Source organism: Lepidochelys kempii, chromosome 2 (assembly GCF_965140265.1).
Source record: "Lepidochelys kempii isolate rLepKem1 chromosome 2, rLepKem1.hap2, whole genome shotgun sequence".
In the NCBI taxonomy this organism is placed as follows: Eukaryota; Metazoa; Chordata; order Testudines; family Cheloniidae; genus Lepidochelys; species Lepidochelys kempii.
This window is the reverse complement of record NC_133257.1, coordinates 261547363-261566822: the sequence shown is the minus strand read 5'-3', so window position 1 is coordinate 261566822 and position 19460 is coordinate 261547363. Positions and strand designations below refer to the sequence as shown.

Genomic DNA, 19460 nt, shown 5'->3' with positions numbered 1-19460 from the left:
TCCCTGCGTCAGGATCCTGAACTCAACCAACTCATGGTCACTGCCTCCCAGATTCCCATCCACTTTTGCTTCCCCCACTAATTCTTCCCTGTTTGTGAGCAGCAGGTCAAGAAAAGCTCCTCCCCAGTTGGCTCCTCTAGCACTTGCACCAGGAAATTGTCCCCTACGCTTTCCAAAAACTTCCTGGATTGTCTATGCACCGCTGTATTGCTCTCCCAGCAGATATCAGGAAAATTAAAGTCACCCATGAGAATCAGGGCATGCGATCTAGTAGCTTCCGTGAGCTGCTGGAAGAAAGCCTCATCTACCTCATCCCCCTGGTCCGGTGGTCTATAGCAGACTCCCACCACTACATCACTCTTGTTGCACACAAGGTTGGAGGGGGGGAGGGGAGAAGGCCCACCTTGATTATCATACACATTGTAAGGAGAGTGATCGCTTTACATAAGCTATTACCAGCAGGAGAGTGGGGTGTGGGGAGAGAAAACCTTTTGTAGTGATAAACACCCATTTTTTCATGATTTGTGTGTATAAAAACAAACATCTTCTGTATTTTCCACAGTATGCATCCGACGAAGTGAGCTGTAGCTCACGAAAGCTTATGCTTAAATAAATTGGTTAGTCTCTAAGGTGCCACAAGTACTCCTTTTCTTTTTGCGAATACAGTCTAACACGGATGTTACTCTGAAACGCAAAGCCAGGGGATCTGATTTCAATAAGGTTGAAAGATATAGTATAAGACAAGACCTAATCATGTCCTCGTAAACAGGTAAAAACGTGTACTGTCCAAGGTTTTAGTCTTGTCACAGGGAGGTGGTTATCTACACTTTGTAACCATGTTGTGACCAGATCTTCTGACGTCTTATTTCTAATGTTGGAAAGGTGAGTGTAGTCTAGCCATTTACTTCCAATCTGCTCTGGCCAGAGGGAACCCCTTTTGTACTGTGCTAAAGAACAGTGCTTGAACTCAGTTCTTGCTAGCAAGGTGCTAGCATTGTTCCCTTGGTCAGTGTGGTCGCCATTGTCTTACTGGAAAGCTTAACTCCTATCTTGATGGTGTTTGTTGTAGCCGGTGGAGTTCTGGAAGAAACTGGGCACACAGGAAATGTTGTAAATAGATGATGTGGAGAGGAGAGAACATTTCCATCTTAGACAGATACTGAAATAGTACTTATGAAATGGAAAAAGCATCTTGTCCTAATTGTCTGGTAAACATGCTAATTAGTGGTGTTCATTTGGGAGAACACAATGCTGCATCGCTTGTCTCCTGAACAGCTTTACAGGTCATATTTAAAGCATAATTGTATTTTCTTAAGATGAGATCTTAATATAAATGGTTTTCAGATTTAAAATACCTCACTTATTTTTAAATGGAAATGTCTGAGTCTAATTTCATACTGCTAAAGATTGTGCATTGACTTGGAGCTGCCTTATTTCTCTGCTTGGCTCCTTGGCAGCCAACTATTTTGTACAATGCCCTGAGGAAATAGACATTACTGTTTGCTGAAAATTCCATTCGATCTCCAGTTAAATAGGCTGAGGGAATCAGTTTGGAAAAATCTTAATTGAAACTTCTACCTATTACTTAGTGAATGGATTTGCAGGATTGTATGTCTCCTCGAGATATGCACGAACTGCTGCTGATAAGCACGGAAGAGACTCTCATTCCCCAAGGCCGGGTCCACACAATTTATGTACCGACTTAACTATTTCTGTTATGGGTGTGCTTTTATTTTTTTTTCCTACTGAAATAGTTACATCAGTACTACCCCTAATGTGGTTGTAGTTATACTGGTATAACGGTACTTATACTGGCGTGGTTTATTCTCTTAAATATGGAAATAAGCCATACCACTGTAATTGGTACAACTTTTATGAGTGGGTAATGCCTAAGACATATATAGGAATAAAATGAAAACTTTTGTCTTGGGGTATAAAGATCAGTTCCTAGTCAGAAATAAACCAACCCCACGTGATCAGGCATAGCAGTCTCCACTCTTTTTTTCTCCCATGATATTAATGCTTATTGCCTCCTGTATAGAAAGTCTAATTTGTAAATTTTCTAAACTAGATTCTTCATCATATTCAAGTCTCAATATGTTGCCTCCATAGTTTCTCACTGGGGCATGGAAGTTGGTGATATGCTTGCTTCAAGCTGGGAAGAATTACTCTTATATTAGTTACTGACAATTCCTGTTTGTTTTAAAGTGAAACACTGATTGGCTCTGAAGTGAATCTTGGCAACGTATTTATTTGGCGCATGCAGTCCAGTCAAGCCAAGCCACAGCATTCTTATCAACAATGCTCAAGGCACGAAGACCTCCAGGAAGTTGAGTCACTTTGCGGTCCTCAACAATATGTGTCATAGTTTGTGGCTGCCCATACTGACATAGTGGACTGTCTGTAAAATTTCACTGCAGCACAAATTCCATGTCCAGTACGAAACTGGTTCATAAGGCTCTATTGCCTTCATGGTAAATCAAACCCAGGATGACACTGAGTGGGGTCCGAGACAAGATAATTATTTGTCACTTTCTCTGAGGACCATAGAGCTCACCACGTGTCCTCTACCGTAAATCCCTCTCCTGGTAAACTTATCTACAATGGGCAATGTGAGTGCAGACGATCATGTGGTGGATTAAACAATCTTTAATTAACAGTGACTGTGGCATTATCGTGCAGTGTTGTCATGACCTTTGCTATGCTTTCCTCTCTGCAAACACTGAGTGAAGCAATATTGCAGAGAACCAGTAACTATGGTAGAGGAGTAGATTTAAGTGTGCCTGAAATAATATGCATGGTGGAATTAAATTGTATGTCAGTCATCTTTGTGTGAGACAAGTAAGCCCATACTGGAGTGCAATACTCTACCGAATAACAGAGTGCCATGGCTAAAGCGTGTAACTTTTGGGCTTTGGCTCCCCATGTCATTCCAGCCAGTTTTCTGAGCAGGTTTGTGTATTTTGACCTTAGTCGCTGTCTTTATAAAATGGTCGTGATATGTGAGAGTTCCATCCAATGTCATGCCTAGATAGACCAGGTGTGAATCACACTTTATTCGCTGACCATTGAGAACTATATTCAGCTGTCTGCCCACTTGTTCATGATGTAAGTGGGAAACACTCAATGCAGTCTGTCTTCCACTTGGTATCAGGCGCAGCCAACGACAATCCGTCATAGCCACCATATCTGCGTTTAGAACACTCTCTCAGGTACGTCAAAGGCATGTGACTGAGTGCCAAGGCATATGTCGTCTGCATGAACAAACTTGGCAACTTGAAATCAAGGGATAGCTAGACGAGGGAGGGAGAATCAATGCTCTTTTCTGGAAAATTGTGTCGGGAGGAATATGCACTATTGCTTATTTTAGTAAAACTTAATCCATCAAGAGTAATGTACAGTGAACTGTGTGTGCAGATCATTGAGAAAATAAAACATGCTGGTGCTGCTTATCTGACTAAACACTGTTCAGTGAGTCACTTCGATGTTAAATTTCATTGCTGTTTTTTATTAGGCAAAGTCATATTTAAGTGACTGAGATACCTACACCATTGATTTCAGTGGAAACTTGTGTCCAGTAATGTTGCATGATGCTGGCATATTGCATCACAAAATTAATGTGGCTGCTGCCACAGCAGTGTCTGAGATAAAAACAGGTGTGTGGGTGAGTGCCAGATGAGTTAATTGCATAGCCATTTATTAGCACTGATTTACACCACTGTATTCAAATAGCATTGAAGCTTTCTGTAAGCCCACATTGTCAAGGAAACCTCAGTTATAGGACAAGACTTTAATAAAAAAAAAAAGTGAGTGAGTGAAATTCCTACTTTAAACTGTTCAGTATCACTGTATTAAACAGCTGCTGCATTTCACTAAAGAGCGAAATGTGATGATATGCATTTATCTTATAGGGGAGCTCCTGACCTGGGGAGGCATAATATTTATACTGCTTTTTGAGACAGCGAGATTAAAGGTGCTATAAAACATACATAATCGGTTTTTTGCATTCCTATATTGCTACTAGTGTGTATTTTTGAGGTGGAGTAAGATCACTTCTGGTTCTGAGGCCCTTCCAATAAAGGAATTGCTGCCTCTTAACTCTTTGCTCTTGTGTGTTTAAGTCTGATATTAACTAAGTTAATATTTAAACGTATTGTTTGTATCGATTTATATAATGCTCAAATACGTGAATTGGGTATTCTGTGTTTTCATGATTGCAGTTCCATACTCTGCTGTTTTTTATAAATAAGTTTCTAGCCCTTATGGGTGTAAGGAAAACCTTTACTATTTTGTTTAGTCTTCTTGAAGCTACAATGAGCATAAAATGGTGCTGCACATTGTCTTCCCTGCTTGCAGGCTCTTTGCTACCTTAGCAATGCAAAGATGATGGAATCCAGCTACAACTGCTGAACTGAGACCCGAGCTGGTGGAGAGGAATTCTCAGTTGGCATAAAAGCCAGTGGAGCTACCTCCTGTGCCATCTGCCCCTTTCCCCAGGCATGAATGGTTGGTGAGGGTGCAAAGTGGACCTCCTCTATGCTCCACAGTTTGGGGATACCAGCCAGCTACTGGCTATAGCTGGGCTGAGGCCCGAACATCGTAAGAACTGGGGTGGCTCCTTGATGACCCGTCTCTTCTTTCTTGTATCTTGTGCATCTTGGTGTAAGAGAGAATTGGAGCCCAGTATCTGAGGTGTGAATTAGCCTGCTCAGCTCAGTGCTGGAGTTCCTTCAGAAGCCTAAGTGCAGGTTAATGTTGGCAGATAAGGTGCTTAAACCATCGATGATGGATGTGGGTACCAGCAGTGCAGCTGTTGTCGAGGGTTTGTTGGGGTCAGGAACTAAAGCTACGTCTACACATCACACCACTTTCGGTGAAGCTGTGCGGTGCAGAGTGGACACGGTGTGCTTTTCACTGTGGTGAAGGTCTCTGGCAGAGGGCAGGTAGTGTGGAAAGGCTTCAGTTGCTCCCTGCTGCCAGAGCCTTTCACTGCCAGGAGGAAGGACTCTGGAAAGGGGGAGCAGTGGGGAAATGCTGAGCCTTTTCCGTTCTGCTGGTGCCTTTCTCTGCTGTACGGAAAGGCTTCAGCAGCGGAGAGCTACTGGAGCCTTTCCCTGCACTGTGGAAGGGCTTCGCAGTGGGACACTACACTGTTAAAAATAGCAGTGTAGGGGAGGCACAGCATGGGCCAGTAGAGAACATGTCTACGCTGCTATAGATACCTGTGCTGGAAGGCCTATGCACATATAAATACTACACGCCGCCAAAAGAATCCTGTGGTGTAGCTGCCCCCTAAGAGTTAAAGCCCCTTTCAGTCCCTATGTGTAAAGTCATCTCTGCCCACAAGGAGCAGCAAAGAGGAGATACTTCCCCTCTCCAGTGTCAAAAGCTGTAACTGCTTCTTGGGTGCAAGAACTGTAAGCCACCTCCCATGACTTCTGGATGCCAAAACCTCCAGCTTTTCTGCTGACAAGGAAGTGAAGTGTCTTCAATACAAAAATCTGTAGCATGCTGACAACTGAAAATTTAGGTGTGGCATAAAATAAGCGACACTTAATATCCAAATACATAATGCAAGTGCTAATGGACTGATCGTATCATTCAGTCCATTAAAAATCACTTCAGTTTATTGGTAGCTGCTGTAGAATGTCCAGGTACCCTGAGAATTCAGCAATGAAGTGCAACAGAAACTGTGTGCCTTGCCACAAAATTAAAGTCCATCTTGCCAGAGAGTACACAAGGCCTTGAATATGCAACCCATAATTAGACTGAATTTGAGTTTCCTTATGAAAAAGGAATGAAGTAATTAGAATGAATTTTCAATAGTCTGTTTTTTTTTTTTTTTTTAAATTGTCTGAAGCCCCTACCTACAGAATGCAACCTGTGACTCCTTTGGGGATTCTGTCTCTTGTTCTCAACATCATGTGTGGGGCTTTGAACCTCATTCGAGGAGTTCATCTAGCAGAGTATTCTTTTCAGGTAACCTTTTATTGACTTTTGAGTTGTAATGTGGGGAAAGGAGAGGAGGATTAGAGTTATACAGGTATCAGATCATCGGTGGCTATTGCACACCATAACTTTTCAAGTTATAATTTGTTTATCCGGAGAGCTTTATTCAGATCAATTAATATACTTCATGCACTCTGATCTGTCAGAGCCTGAGTTTTTTGAGCTTCAGGGCATGTTGAAAAAGCTTTTTTCCCTGGAGGGAGTGGAGTGATATAGTTCATTTGAAAGGTGGAGGCGAATCTTTATTTTTGACATCCTGGAAGGATTTTATGTGGACATATTGTCCCACTTTAAAATGTCTGTTTTGATAAATTGCATGTGTTTCTTCGGACAGTGCACTTTTATATCTTTTAGAAAATACATTGTGGAATCAGCATAAAGTACCTCTTTAAAAAAAGTCTAAATCGTTTAGTGTTTCGCAGTTTTTATTTTGTGGCCTAAATTGATCCATACATCTCAATTTCCAGTATTTTGTTCAATGAATATTGATTTAACTCCAGTCTGACTTTGTATTCTGAGATTATGATGGTACCACAGTAGAATGAGAATAAGTATTTCTATAGAATGCACCTGTATAAAATGTCAAGCAGCACTTGGCATCAACTAAAACTCAGTAACTCTTAAAATATTCTTCTTTATCTTCCCCAAACAGGAAGACCACGAGGGACCTGGAAATGTAATAGCATTTCTCCTTTCTTTTCTAGCCTGCATTTTTCAGGTATGTTAAATTTAGCTATTGTGCTCTGGCACTCTTCCTGCATTTTTCATCTACTGCGCTGCATCTAACAAACATTTGTCGAGTGTGATCAATGTGCAGAATAGGAGACTTCGAAGCACATTGTCTGTTCGCTGGCTGAAATTCTGTGCTTGGATGCATACGTGACACAGGAGCAAAAGTTGGGCATTGGGTAGATGCGGTCTACAAATGGAGCCTTCACACTTCTAACCCATTAGGCACCTATTGACTTATAGCTCCTCTCAACCCCTCAGCTGTAAGTTTATCTATCCCTTTCATTGTACATATATCTCAAGAACTATTCTGGTTTAAAATAGCCCACACATAAACCACTAGTTAAATGAAAACTCCCCAAAGTAGCAATAGGTATGTTTTGTGCTATTCCAGCATTGTAGCGTTTTCTTTAAACCACTTGAAAAAGCAGGGTCATACAAACTTCAAAAGCCTTGAGCCATAATTTTAATTATATTAACTAGTTTTAAAACTCTTTCACACTTTAACATTTTCTAAAGAGAATCCTTAAGATACTGTAGCACAAACCTTGTTTTTCCATTGTTTCCCTGTCATGATATATGAATCACCAAAATTGTTTGTGAATCTGAGACAAATCCAGGGCCTGCTAGGTTTTATTCTAACACTGCCATTGACTCAGTGCAGCCTTGAATAAATCTCGTAACTTCTCAGCCTTGGTCTTTCTATCTGTAAAATGACAATTATGCGCTGCAGGGCCCTCTTGGCTCCTACCCCTGCTGTGCTGACAAAGTCACTCCGAGACCCTGGGCTTCAGTAACCACTGGTGCTGTTGATTTACAGGCTGTGCTCCCACCATCTTCTCACCATCCACCGCTGGGGTGCTAGTGTCTGCACCCGGAGGGAAGAGCTGTCCCTCTGCTTCCACTCCCTCGCTGCTCCCCCCCCCCCGCCTTCCTCCGCATCCTTCCTCCCAGCCTTTTATATAGCCCCAGGATAATTGGGTGGGCAGCTGTCTCCCAATTAGTTGCAGGTTTTCTCTAGCCAGCTCCAATTTACTTACCTTAATAGGGGCTGGCGTGACAGAGGGCTGAGTCAGCAGTTCTTGCCCAGCACCCTGTCACATGCACATCTGTTTACTTTACAGAATAGCTTTTTTTGTCCCCTATCTGCCAGTAAACAATCCTGAGGTCATATATGAAGATCCTTTTGCATTGCAGTCATGTTGGATATTGCAACAGACTCCTAGTCAGTAGGCAAAAGGCGTTGCTGATGTTAATGGTGTAACTTACACATCAGCTGTGAGTGGTAAAGTAATAAGAAAAGGAGGACTTGTGGCACCTTAGAGACTAACCAATTTATTTGAGCATAAACTTTCGTGAGCTACAGCTCGCTTCATCGGATGCATACTGTGGAAACTGCAGAAGACATTATATACACAGAGACCATAAAACAATACCTCCTCCCACCCCACTCTCCTGCTGGTAATAGCTTATCTAAAGTGATCACTCTCCTTACAATGTGTATGATAATCAAGGTGGGCCATTTCCAGCACAAATCCAAGTTTAACTAGAACGTCCGGGGGGGGGGGGGGGTAGGAAAAAACAAGGGGAAATAGGCTACCTTGCATAATGACTTAAGGAGTCATTAATGACTGGGAGTGGCTATTTCCCCTTGTTTTTTCCAAAAACCCCCCCCCCCCCCCCCACGTTCTAGTTAAACTTGGATTTGTGCTGGAAATGGCCCACCTTGATTATCATAGACATTGTAAGGAGAGTGATCACTTTAGATAAGCTATTACCAGTAGGAGAGTGGGGTGGGAGGAGGTATTGTTTCATGGTCTCTGTGTATATAATGTCTTCTGCAGTTTCCACAGTATACATCCGATGAAGTGAGCTGTAGCTCACGAAAGCTTATGCTCAAATAAATTGGTTAGTCTCTAAGGTGCCACAAGTACTCCTTTTCTTTTTGCGAATACAGACTAACACGGCTGTTACTCTGAAACCTGGTAAAGTAATGTAACTTACATTGATCTGGCATTTGATGGAGTGCAAAAATATGTTATGGGCAATTTAATACTACCTGTGGACCAGTTCTGGCATAAACAGGTGCAACTCACACAAAGATCTGTAACTTACGTTATACACATGACTGCTGAATTTAGCTTAAGAGACAAATCTCTGTGGGAGCTGGTCCTGTTTTCAGGCTGTTTTAGCATGAGCTTGGCCCAATATCCAGTCTACTTCTTTAATAGCATGTACAGCCCTCTTCCTCATTCTTTTAAGGTAGCTGCCAGATAATTATTTCTTCTTGCATTATTTCAAATGGTAACCGAAAACCCCTTCTCCTCTTCTCTGAGAGCTTTGCAAGAATTTGAGTAATCTTTTGTGCGGTATAGTGGAAGAACAAGCATTCATATTTGGCATTCCTTAGAGCTTTTGCATATTCATTTTCCAAATTATGTTCTTGGTTTTCTGATTCACATGGGTATAATGGATGAATGCTCACGTCTAAACAAGCCAACCTACAAATGAACAGCCGTCATCCTGATTTCAGGGTCAGGTGGTGCTTGAATTGAGCTCAATTATTTGAGGAACTTGGACTTTGCATAACTGGTAAAATGGACTGAAAATGGGCAAAACTACATGCTCTAATTTATTTAAAAATAAGTCTGGAAACTTTAAACTTTAACTGTATTTAAATTCAACATTAGTATTTAGTCTTATCTTTGGACACTAACCTTCAGTGCTAAAATAGAGAAATTCTAGCCTATAACAAATTAACATTTCAAATATTAAATGCTTTAAAAACCTTGCTGTTTGACCAGCTCAGCCTTTCTTCAAATGAGTGAATTACTTTGGACACGTTCTCAAATCTACAGCGGAAAGAGCCAATATATTTATTGTGTATAGAATGCCACGTTGGTTTCTGCATCATCTAAGGTTTAGTCGGAAGACCAAGTTATGTTCTGTCATTACAGCCACTCAGTTCCACTGACTTAAGTGAAGTAGCACGAATGTGAGGGCAGAATTTGACCCTTGTTAAATAGCAATGACAGGCTTGATACAGTGCATCTTTACAGTAAAGTGCCAGATGCGGCTCTGTGATAAATGAGGCTTGGCACAGAGATGACGGTTTCCAAGAGGGATGAAGTAGTATTTCTTCAGGAGCTGAGGTCTTGGATTTAGGCTTGTGCATTATTGCCCTTTGAAAACCTGGCCAAATGTAAAATAGCAGAATTGCAATAAGTGTTTGTAATCGGCATAAATATAAAGTTCTAAGTGTGAATACAACTCCAGACCTCTTTCAAAGAACACCTTGCAAAAATGTAAATTAGTGAAGTATCACTTTCAGTATTTCTGTGTGGTGATTAATATGCTAGAAATATTTAGAAAACTATTTGCCATGATAGGTTAACCTAGGCTGATAATGAAATGTACCTTTTTAATATCTGATTTGTGTTTTGTCCAATCACAGAATTTCAGAAACTTAGTATTCTGGGCTTAGTCCTTTATTGTACCATATGGCTTCTAGCTTGGCTTGATTCTCTAACTGTGATTGAAGTTTTTTGCCCTTTAAATTCATTGGACTTTTCTGCCAAAATAAGGGGAGAGACAGTTAAGGTGAAACAACTCTTTGCTCTGGTACATGTGTAACCCATTTTTACTGTGGTTCTCTGTCTACTCTAATGGCTGGACCACTTAGAGGTGTGGATCTGCTGCTGGCTTTGAGATAACAAGGTCTGGGTCTCTTTAGCTCAGGCAGTAGAGTCTAATGCTTATAGATCCAGAGGTCCTACCTTTGGTCCTTACTGCTGGTGATCCATCCCGGGGTGGTACATATACATACAGTAAGAGAAGTAATTGCGTAGCTTCTACTAATTTTTTGGGCCAGTATTTCACATAGTAGAAACTTCGTATTTTTTGGGTGACGTGAAGTGATCTGCTCCTAAAACTTGATGCCAGTCAGTTTCACCTTTTTACACAGAGTAGCTCTTTCTTGACTTTCCCATCTTCTTGGCTGAGAGTGGAAAATGCTAACAAACATTGTATTTTGGGCTCTTTGCCCTCTTAGATTATGGTAGGACAGAGTCATGAAGTGACCCTGCATACTCATACTCAGTGCAAAGTGCTGCGTATATAGCAATCCCACTTGTGTCACCAGCAAGCTTTGAACCCAGGACCTCCAGCAGACTAAAGCCCGAGTCTTGACTGCTTGAGCTAAACAAGTAACTCCTTTAGCTGGCACGCGTAATAGGCTCTTACCATGTTATGTGGACCAGCCACTAGAGGAGAACACTTAAAACACACTGAACCAGTGGACTGTACCTGCACTGGGAATTTTTTGTTTTGTTCTGTTTAAATCTTGCTCTGAGTCTCTTGTTAGAAATTATATCCTCTAATATTTAAGTGAATTCTGGGATAAAATCACTGTTAATGTAGCCCTTTTATTTTTGCCCAGAATAGGTACAGCAGAAGTGAGTAGAGGTTTGCCTCGTATCTCCCTGCCGTTGATTTTCAGCCTTAACCTACAAGGTTCACATCTGAGTCTTAGAATGTAGTTTAGCTTTCATACTTGTTTACTTCTTGCTAATCCTTTTTCGACTACCAACAAGGGTGCCAATTGCTCTGGTGGGTTTCTTTGTTGTGGATATGGTACCTGTTCAGTAGGATCTGGATTGAGGCCACCAATTCACTTCTGTTGGATGGATGGTCTTGTAATAGATAAGACTTGAAAAGAGCTTTAAGCTTTTTGTGTGCGTTTTAGTAGCAGGTGAATCCCTAAATCATAGGTGCCAGTAGTTGTAAGCTGTGATCCTTGTCTGTGTATATTCAGTTTGCTAACATTGTTTCTCTGATGCTATTCCAGTGTTATTTGTACTTGTTCCATGGTTCATCAAGGAAGATGAAGGCATTTGTACTGTTTTTCTCCATTTGTTTATGCAACATTTACTTGTATGGATTAAGAAACATCTGGCAAATACTCTTTCACATAGGAGTGGCTTCTCTTTCTTCATATCAGATACTGACAAGGCAACTGATGGAGAAACAGCTTGATATTGGAGTATGAAAACACACATGGGATTCATCGCTCATATTTTAAAAAAACTTTTATTTACTTACACTAGCCAAAAATACTTCGGGGCATATTTTAAAACTGTACAACGATGGTTATCACCAGGGAGAGATTTTGAAATGAAACAACTCGAAATAAACTGTGCTCTTCTAATTAGTGTCAAATAGACATTCAGGGGATTAGTTGTACTTCAGCTGTGCATTGCAGACTATTTGCAAGCATTCGTAATGGAGGTTCTCACTGCCATTGAGAATCTTCAGTACTCAATCTTTCCAAAGACTGATTAAAATTGTGGATAATAATACTTAGCACTTTCATCTATAGATCCTAAGTTGCTCGACAGATGTAAACTAAGGAGGCATTTGCCATAATTAGTCAGTAATTGGTGGAAAAAATGCTTTTAGTGGGATTTTCAGGGTAATCCTACTAAGGTGAAATAGAATGATAGGGGTCTGAAGAAAAGAAAAGGTCAGGGGCCCTTTTAAAAACCATAAAGGATGTAAAATGTCTCTTGAGTAAACTGTACATTTTAATTGTTGGTATGGTGTGAGCTTATTGAGAAATTGTCAGTAAGTTTTTGAAGCTGCATAAACGAAACCAAAAAAACACACAACTGACCTTTCAGCCCAAGTGGCCTTTATTTCCCTGTTGAAGGTCACATTTTTTGAAAGGGTAATTATATGTTTGTTTGGGTTATACAGATAAATAAGTTTGGAAGATGTATTTTGTGACAACCCAGTGAGATTTTCAACCTTTCAAAAGATATGTTGTTAGCGATTAGAAATCCATTCCCCATCCTGGAAAGCAAGAGCAGGTTCTCTTTATTTTACATTTAAGCTCTCATCCTAAGGTTAATTTATGAGCATGCACTTTTGAATATAGTCATTAGGAGCTGAATTTCTCCACCTCTGCTGCAGTGTATATTCTGGTATTTAATGTGCTGAAGTATACACTGAGATATAAAATGTATCTGAACACTTTTTTGATAAGTTTTCTCTGTATAAAGAATGTCCAACGTTTTGACACAGCTGTCTTTTGGAGGGTTAGTGGAGAATCATGAAACCTGAGAAATTACAGGAAGCTTGTAGTTGTAATACTGTGGAGGTAACCTCTTAATTTTTTCTCACTTAACCGTTTTATGGTAGTCCCATGTATTATGTAGAATTTCATCCCCTTGCTGAGGAATTGTTCTTTCACTTAATGTCTCTACCTTTCATGTTTGCAGAGATTAAATTGATGGAGAGTTACCTTCCTGACTCTGTAGGCAGCTTAAATGTTAGTCAATATTATCTATTTCACTACTGACTATTATAGCAGAAACATCCAGCTAATATTTTAAACCAGACCCACACATTGTGTGCTAAAAGCCCTAACAACTGACTATCCAGCTGCTGAAACCTGCACCTTCCTCTGACAACTTGTGCAATGCAACTCTGTGCAGCCAATGCATAAATCTGTGCATAAAGATTTAAGTGACTGGATATTGTTTGTCTGCTGTTCTAATAGTACAGCCTTTACTGTACCTAGTCCCATGCACTGCTACAGTGAAATAGAAGTATCAGGAGGTAGCTGTGTTAGTCTGTATCCACAAAAACAACAAGGAGTTTGGTGGCACCTTAAAGACTAACAGATTTATTTGCCACCGGACTCCTTGTTGTTTTAGAGAAATAGCAAAAGATTCTTCTATGTTTTTGGTCCATGGAAAGGCACTGTGTAGTAAAGAAAACTGAGCTGAAATTCCAGGAGTAAATAAACTTTAAAAAGGGAAAAATATATCAGAAGGAAAGGGCTAAAATGAAACATCAGAAACAGTGGTGGGTAGAAACTTAGAGACCAGTGGAAACTTTAGCTTGATAGGAGACAGTAAATTGGATGTCAAATTGTAAGATATGACCGCCAAAAAGACCCTATGGTTGTAGGCTGCATGGGGTGAGGCATGTGTCAGAGCAGGGAAGGATCATTATCCTTTATGCAGCTCAGATGCAAGCACTCCTAGAATTATTTCATTCAGTTCCAGGTATCCTTAATGAAGACAGACATGCTGAAGGGTGTCCACAGAAGACTGTCCAGGTATTGATATTTGAAGAGAGAAGAGAAAGTCACTGCTTAGCATAGAAACTAAAGGGGTCAGCCTTTCTTGATGTTTGTCCTTCAGATATCTGGTCAGATGAGAAAGAAGTTAAGGCACAAGGAGGCACAACTAAGCCTAATAGAATGAAACTGAAAAGGAACATTTAGGTTGACTGTCGGGGAAAACGGCTTGATACTAAGGGCTTGTCTGCACTACCGCGTGGGGTCGATCTAAGACACACAACTTCAGCTACGTGAATAGCGTAGCTGAAGTAGACTTACTTAGATCTACTTACCACGGTGTCTTCACTGCAGTAAGTTGATGGCTGACGCTCTCCTGTCGACTCCGCTTGCGCTTCTCGTTCTGGTGGAGTACCAGAGTCGACAGGAGAGTGCTCAATGGTCAATTTATCGCATCTATACTAGATGCGATAAATCGACCCCCGCTGGATCGATCTCTGCCCGCCGATCCAGCGGGTAGTATAGACGAGCCCTGAGATCTATTAAACTGTGTGGAATAGGCTAAGGTAGCTGTTCCCAGACTTCATGAATAACATAACATTTGCTTAAAAATTTGATGTTTGAAGTATCACTTGCAAATGTTTCCTTTTTTATTTTAGGACTTAACTGGTTTTTACTATTTCTGAACTCATAGTAAAATAAATGCCTAAGGAAGCCAGAAATTATAACCTCCTTTTTTAAACATTTCAAGTTCTTTATCGGTGTATCAAAAAGCACAATGAAGCAGCAATTGTTGATCTGTTTTATATTACTCAAATTACAAGGAACAATTAAATGTCAAGAGACATGTTGACATATCTCTATATGCTGCTAAGCTATGTCAAGGCCTGACTTTTTAATATATCAATTCAAAGTTCCTCCTCATTCTTATCTGGACTATTGAAGAACATGAGCCAAAGTTCTTTACTTACATTTTGACAATATTTTAAAATTAAGAGCCAATTTCTCTGATAAAAATATAAAAGTACCATTAATGAGAAGGGTGTTCTTGCTTCACATATCAGGGTTGCTTTGTGTTAGGTAAGATTTTGCTGAGCTTCAGCTGAAGGTCTGGTCCTGCAGACCTAAGTTTCATCTTGTAGGTTTTTTTTTTAATGGTGATCAGGGCAGAAATCCAGTTCTGTCAGGGAAACCTTTCTTAACATTCAGCCTAGTAGCACTTGTAACATGTTCTATTCATATGAATGGAGGCCTTATTAGAAAATAAGGCATGAAGATGACTAAGAGTAAACTTTTTTTAATAATCTGTTTTCTAAATTTCCATACTAGGGTCTGCCTTGCTGATGTTACAGGACATGGTGCTCATACCTCTGGCTAGTCTTAACCAGGTGGCAGTGCATTGACTTAAATAGGGAAAGCTGTTTCTGCTAGGAAAAGGGGTAGGAGATTTACTTTGTACATGGACAAAACATTGTGGGGAATAACCTTAATGACAGGATCTGATTTCTGTGTCTCCCCTGATCCTGTTAGTGTTGTACTTGTCTCCACTAAATGTATTTGAGTAAAACTAGTCTTGCATAGACTTTGGGCACCTAGAACGCTTAGGTATGTCAACACTGCTGTCTGGAGATGTGAATTCCAGCTACCTGCACTAGCTCTCATTCAGCTGGCGTACGTAGCCACGGTGTTACAAGTGGCCCACTGCCTTGAGTACATATGGTCCAAAATGTTAGGTTTAAGCATAATGAAATGAATCACTGGATTTGCCTACTGGAAGGATCATCCAACTCAAGAATCTTTAGGAAAACAATACAGCAAAATCTCTCAATACAACGTTCTGCTTTCCCAGTGGACCCTATGTCTGATGAATGGACAAACGCCTAGTAGCGATTTGTTACAAAGGAAGTAGAATTGGCAGGGAACTATTCACAGGGAGATCTGGTTCTATAATGTGGGTAAGCCTGCCTTCAAAATCCATATTAGGGAACATACATTTAGCAATGTGTGTCCATTAATAGCTGAACACTTCTTCCAGCTTGGGTTGTGATTCAGGGACCAAGGAGAGGTCAAGTTAAGCATTGACTGTCCTAATTTTTTTTCTGTGTTGTTTACACTGGCTTCTTGGTATGTTAATTCTGTGCCCTGTGTGTGTGTGTATAATATATGTTTAAACTTTCTTTTGCTAAAACAGGAAAAGAGAGAACCTAGTTTTACATTTATATGAGTCCTTCAAGATTTAATAAAACAAGCGTTTTACTGTTTGAGAACAGAAAATCTGGATCAGAACACCAGGATTGTGCTTGTATTGAATCAGATCTTTAAAAGGAATCAAATTTTTGTCAGAACCTTGGACCATTTAAAATAATTTGATTATTTATCCACTTAATTCTCATTTTCACTTTTCACATTAAGTCTCTTGGAAACTCTGTTGTTCATCTAGAAACACAACACAAGAAAATAGGCCAAGAGTAAACCTTCCTTCCAGTTAAAATATTTAGAGTGCTTTGCCAACTTATGAAATATTGACCCGTTCTCCCCCTGCCTTTTTTAACCAAAGATCTGTTAAGGTTTCTTGAAAGGCTGGCTGGTACCTTTTTAAAAAACAAACAAACTTTTGCACTGCATTAACAATTGAACCTGTGTATATGTATGTAAAGTCATTTTTTGCATGTGTGTGTATATATGTACATATTTATGAAAATAAATGACTTTTTGTAATGGCTGTGTTCATTTATATCTTCAGAAATTAGTGAAACACATCAGAAACAGGATAAACAAGCTTTTCATCAATGTTGCATCCTAAAATATAAATATACATACCAAACTCTTGACATACATAGTGAAGGCTGGAAAATATATCATGAGACTAACTTGAAGAGATAAGTTGAGCTTATTTAACAAATACATTTTAAAGCCAGTCTGGTTCAAATGTTGCCCTAACACTCACTGGGCAATCTGTGTGGGCTCTCTGTTTTTCATAGAGAGAAATGTATGCATGTGATCATGATGGGGTGCTTCAGTGACATGTTTCACCCTCTAAAACCTGCCCTTTAAAGTAATGGATGCTCATCCCTGGGGCTGTTTAAAATTGGACTGCACAAAGCACTAACAAGATCTATCTGATCTTGTTACCTATTCTGTTGTTTAGGACCCAAAGCTACTAGTTGGAGCTGCTGTGGTGCGAAGGTCACATCAAAATAAGTTTATTTTTTAAAAGACAAAGTTCAATGGAATTGTTAAAGTCCACACACAGGAGATTTAAAAAAATAAAAAAGTCCAAGTCTCATTAGAAAGATGTGCCCATAAAAAAATGAAATCCAGTATACAAAATTAAAAGGCAAGTCAGACTCCTTTTAGATCCACTTGGTGATTGTGTAAGGGAGTTGGGGTGATGTAATTTATGAGCCAAAGGTGTAAGTATAACTTGCATTTTCTTATACTCTCCTGTTAGCTTTTCATCCTACACTCCTCTCTTCCATCCCCTCAGCCAGAACCTTACATCAACCTAGGTTTCCTTAGAAGCAGTGATCCAAACCCAAAGGTGGATTACTGAGCCCTGTGCCCATTTTCCTATGTGTAAATATAAGGTGCTTTCTAAATTCCAAGGCCTTACCTTCGCTAGGAGAAAAGGTGTGTTTAACCCTTTAAAAGCCTAGTGTGGACAAAGTTGTAGTTTTACAACTACAGTAATCTTAGCTTGTCCAGGTAAACCCTAGGTTTCCTGACAGCGTTTTCTGTGATCAGCTAACAATTTGTTAAAATACAACTGCCTTTTCTACTCTAAATGCATGTTAAAAATCTGCCCTTTTCCTACTGTAAACATGACCCAAGTTGATGTGGGATACCATGTGGTTGACTGGGCAACAAAATGGCTGATGAAATTCAGTGTTGATAAATACAAAGTAATGCATATTGGAAAACATAATAACTATACATATAAAATGATGGGGTCTGAATTAGCTGTTACCACTCGAGAGAGATCTTGGAGTCATTGTGGATAGTTCACTGAAAACATCCACTCAATGTGCAGCGGCAGTCCAAAAAAAAAAAAAAAAAAAGCCAACAATGTTGAGAATCATTAGGCAAGGGATAGATAAGACAGAAAATATCATATTGCCTCTACATAAATCCTTGGTACACCTACATCATGAATACTGCGTGCAGATCTGGTCTCCCGCATCTCAAAAGAGATTGGAATTGGAAAAGGTAAAGAAAAAAGCAACAAAAATGTTTAGGGGTATGGGATAGCTTACATATGAAGAGAGATTAATAAGGCTGGGGCTCATCAGCTTGGAAAAGAGACGACTAAGGGGGTATATGATAGAGGTGTATAAAATCATGACTGATGTGGAGACAGTAAATAAGGAAGTGTTATTTACTCATATAACACAAGAACTAGGGGTCACCAAATGAAATTAATAGGCAGCAGATTTAAAACATACCAAAGGAAGTATTTTTTCACACAACGCACAGGCAACCTGTGGAACTCTTTGCCAGAGGATGTTGTGAAGGCCAAGACTATACCAGGGTTCAAAAAAGAACTAGGTAAGTTCAAGGAGGATAGGTCCATCAATGGTGATGGGCAGGGATGGTGTCCCTAGCCACTGCCAGAAGCTGGGAATGAGTGACAGGTGATGAATCACTCGATTACCTGTTCTGTTCATTCCGTGTGAAGCACCTGGCACTGACCACTGTCAGAAGATGAGATACTGGGCTAGATGGGCCTTTGGTCTGACCCAGTAGGGCCATTCTTATGTTGTTATACCATAAATTCACTGAAAGCCAGGTTACAGTAACAAGAAGGGTTTCTTTAGGTATGTTAGCAACAAGAAGAAGGTCAAGGAGAGCGTAGGCCCCTTAGTGAATGAGGGAGGCAACCTAGTGACCGAGGATGTGGAAAAAGCTAATGTACTCAATGCCTTTTTTGCCTCGGTCTTCACAGACAAGGTTAGCTCCCAGACTGCTGCACTGGGCAGCACAGTATGGGGAGGAGGTGGCCAGCCCTCTGTGGAGAAAGAAGTGGTTCAGGACTATTTGGAAAAGCTGGATGTGCTACATCTGAGGGTGCTAAAGGGGTTGGCTGATGTGATTGCAGAGCCATTGGCCATTATTTTTGAAAACTCATGGCAATTGGGAGAGGCCCCGGATGACTGGAAAAAGGCTAATGTAGTGCCCTTCTTTAAAAAAGGGAAGGAGGAGGATCCTGGGAACTACAGGCCATTCAGCCTCACCTCAGTCCCTGGAAAAGTCATGGAGTAGGTCCTCAAGGAATCAGTTCTGAAGCACTTGGAGGAGAGGAAAGTGATCAGGAACAGCATGGCTTCACCAAGGGCAAGTCAGGCCTGACTAATCTAATTGCCTTCTATGAGGAGATAACTGGCTCTGGATGAGGGGAAAGCAGTGGATGTGTTATTCCTTGACTTTAGCAAAGCTTTTGATACAGTCTCCCACAGTATTCTTGCCAGCAAGTTAAAGAAGTATGGGCTGGATGAATGGACAATAAGGTGGATAGAAAGCTGGCTAGATCATCGGGCTCAATGGGTAGTGATCAATGGCTTCCCGTCTAGTTGGCAGCTGGTATCAAGCGGAATGCCCCATGGGTCGGTCCTGGTGCCGATTTTGTTCAATATCTTCACTA

The 19460-nt window shown here is 40.4% G+C and overlaps 1 protein-coding gene across 10 annotated transcripts in view; it reads left to right on the top strand.

The window, feature by feature from the left end:
• The window catches only part of SEC22C (SEC22 homolog C, vesicle trafficking protein), a 227901-nt gene that overhangs the window by 20626 nt on the left and 187815 nt on the right, over positions 1-19460 (top strand). For 4 of the 10 annotated variants that reach the window (XM_073334772.1, XM_073334778.1, XM_073334780.1 and 1 more), the window contains exons 5-6: positions 5861-5979; positions 6662-6727. In XM_073334772.1, coding sequence (XP_073190873.1) covers positions 5861-5979; positions 6662-6727 — 185 coding nt within the window. Of the gene's footprint in view, positions 1-5860; positions 5980-6661; positions 6728-11584; positions 16541-19460 lie in introns of those variants that run through there. The other 6 variants (XR_012157659.1, XM_073334770.1, XM_073334773.1 and 3 more) reach the window with 4 other exon arrangements.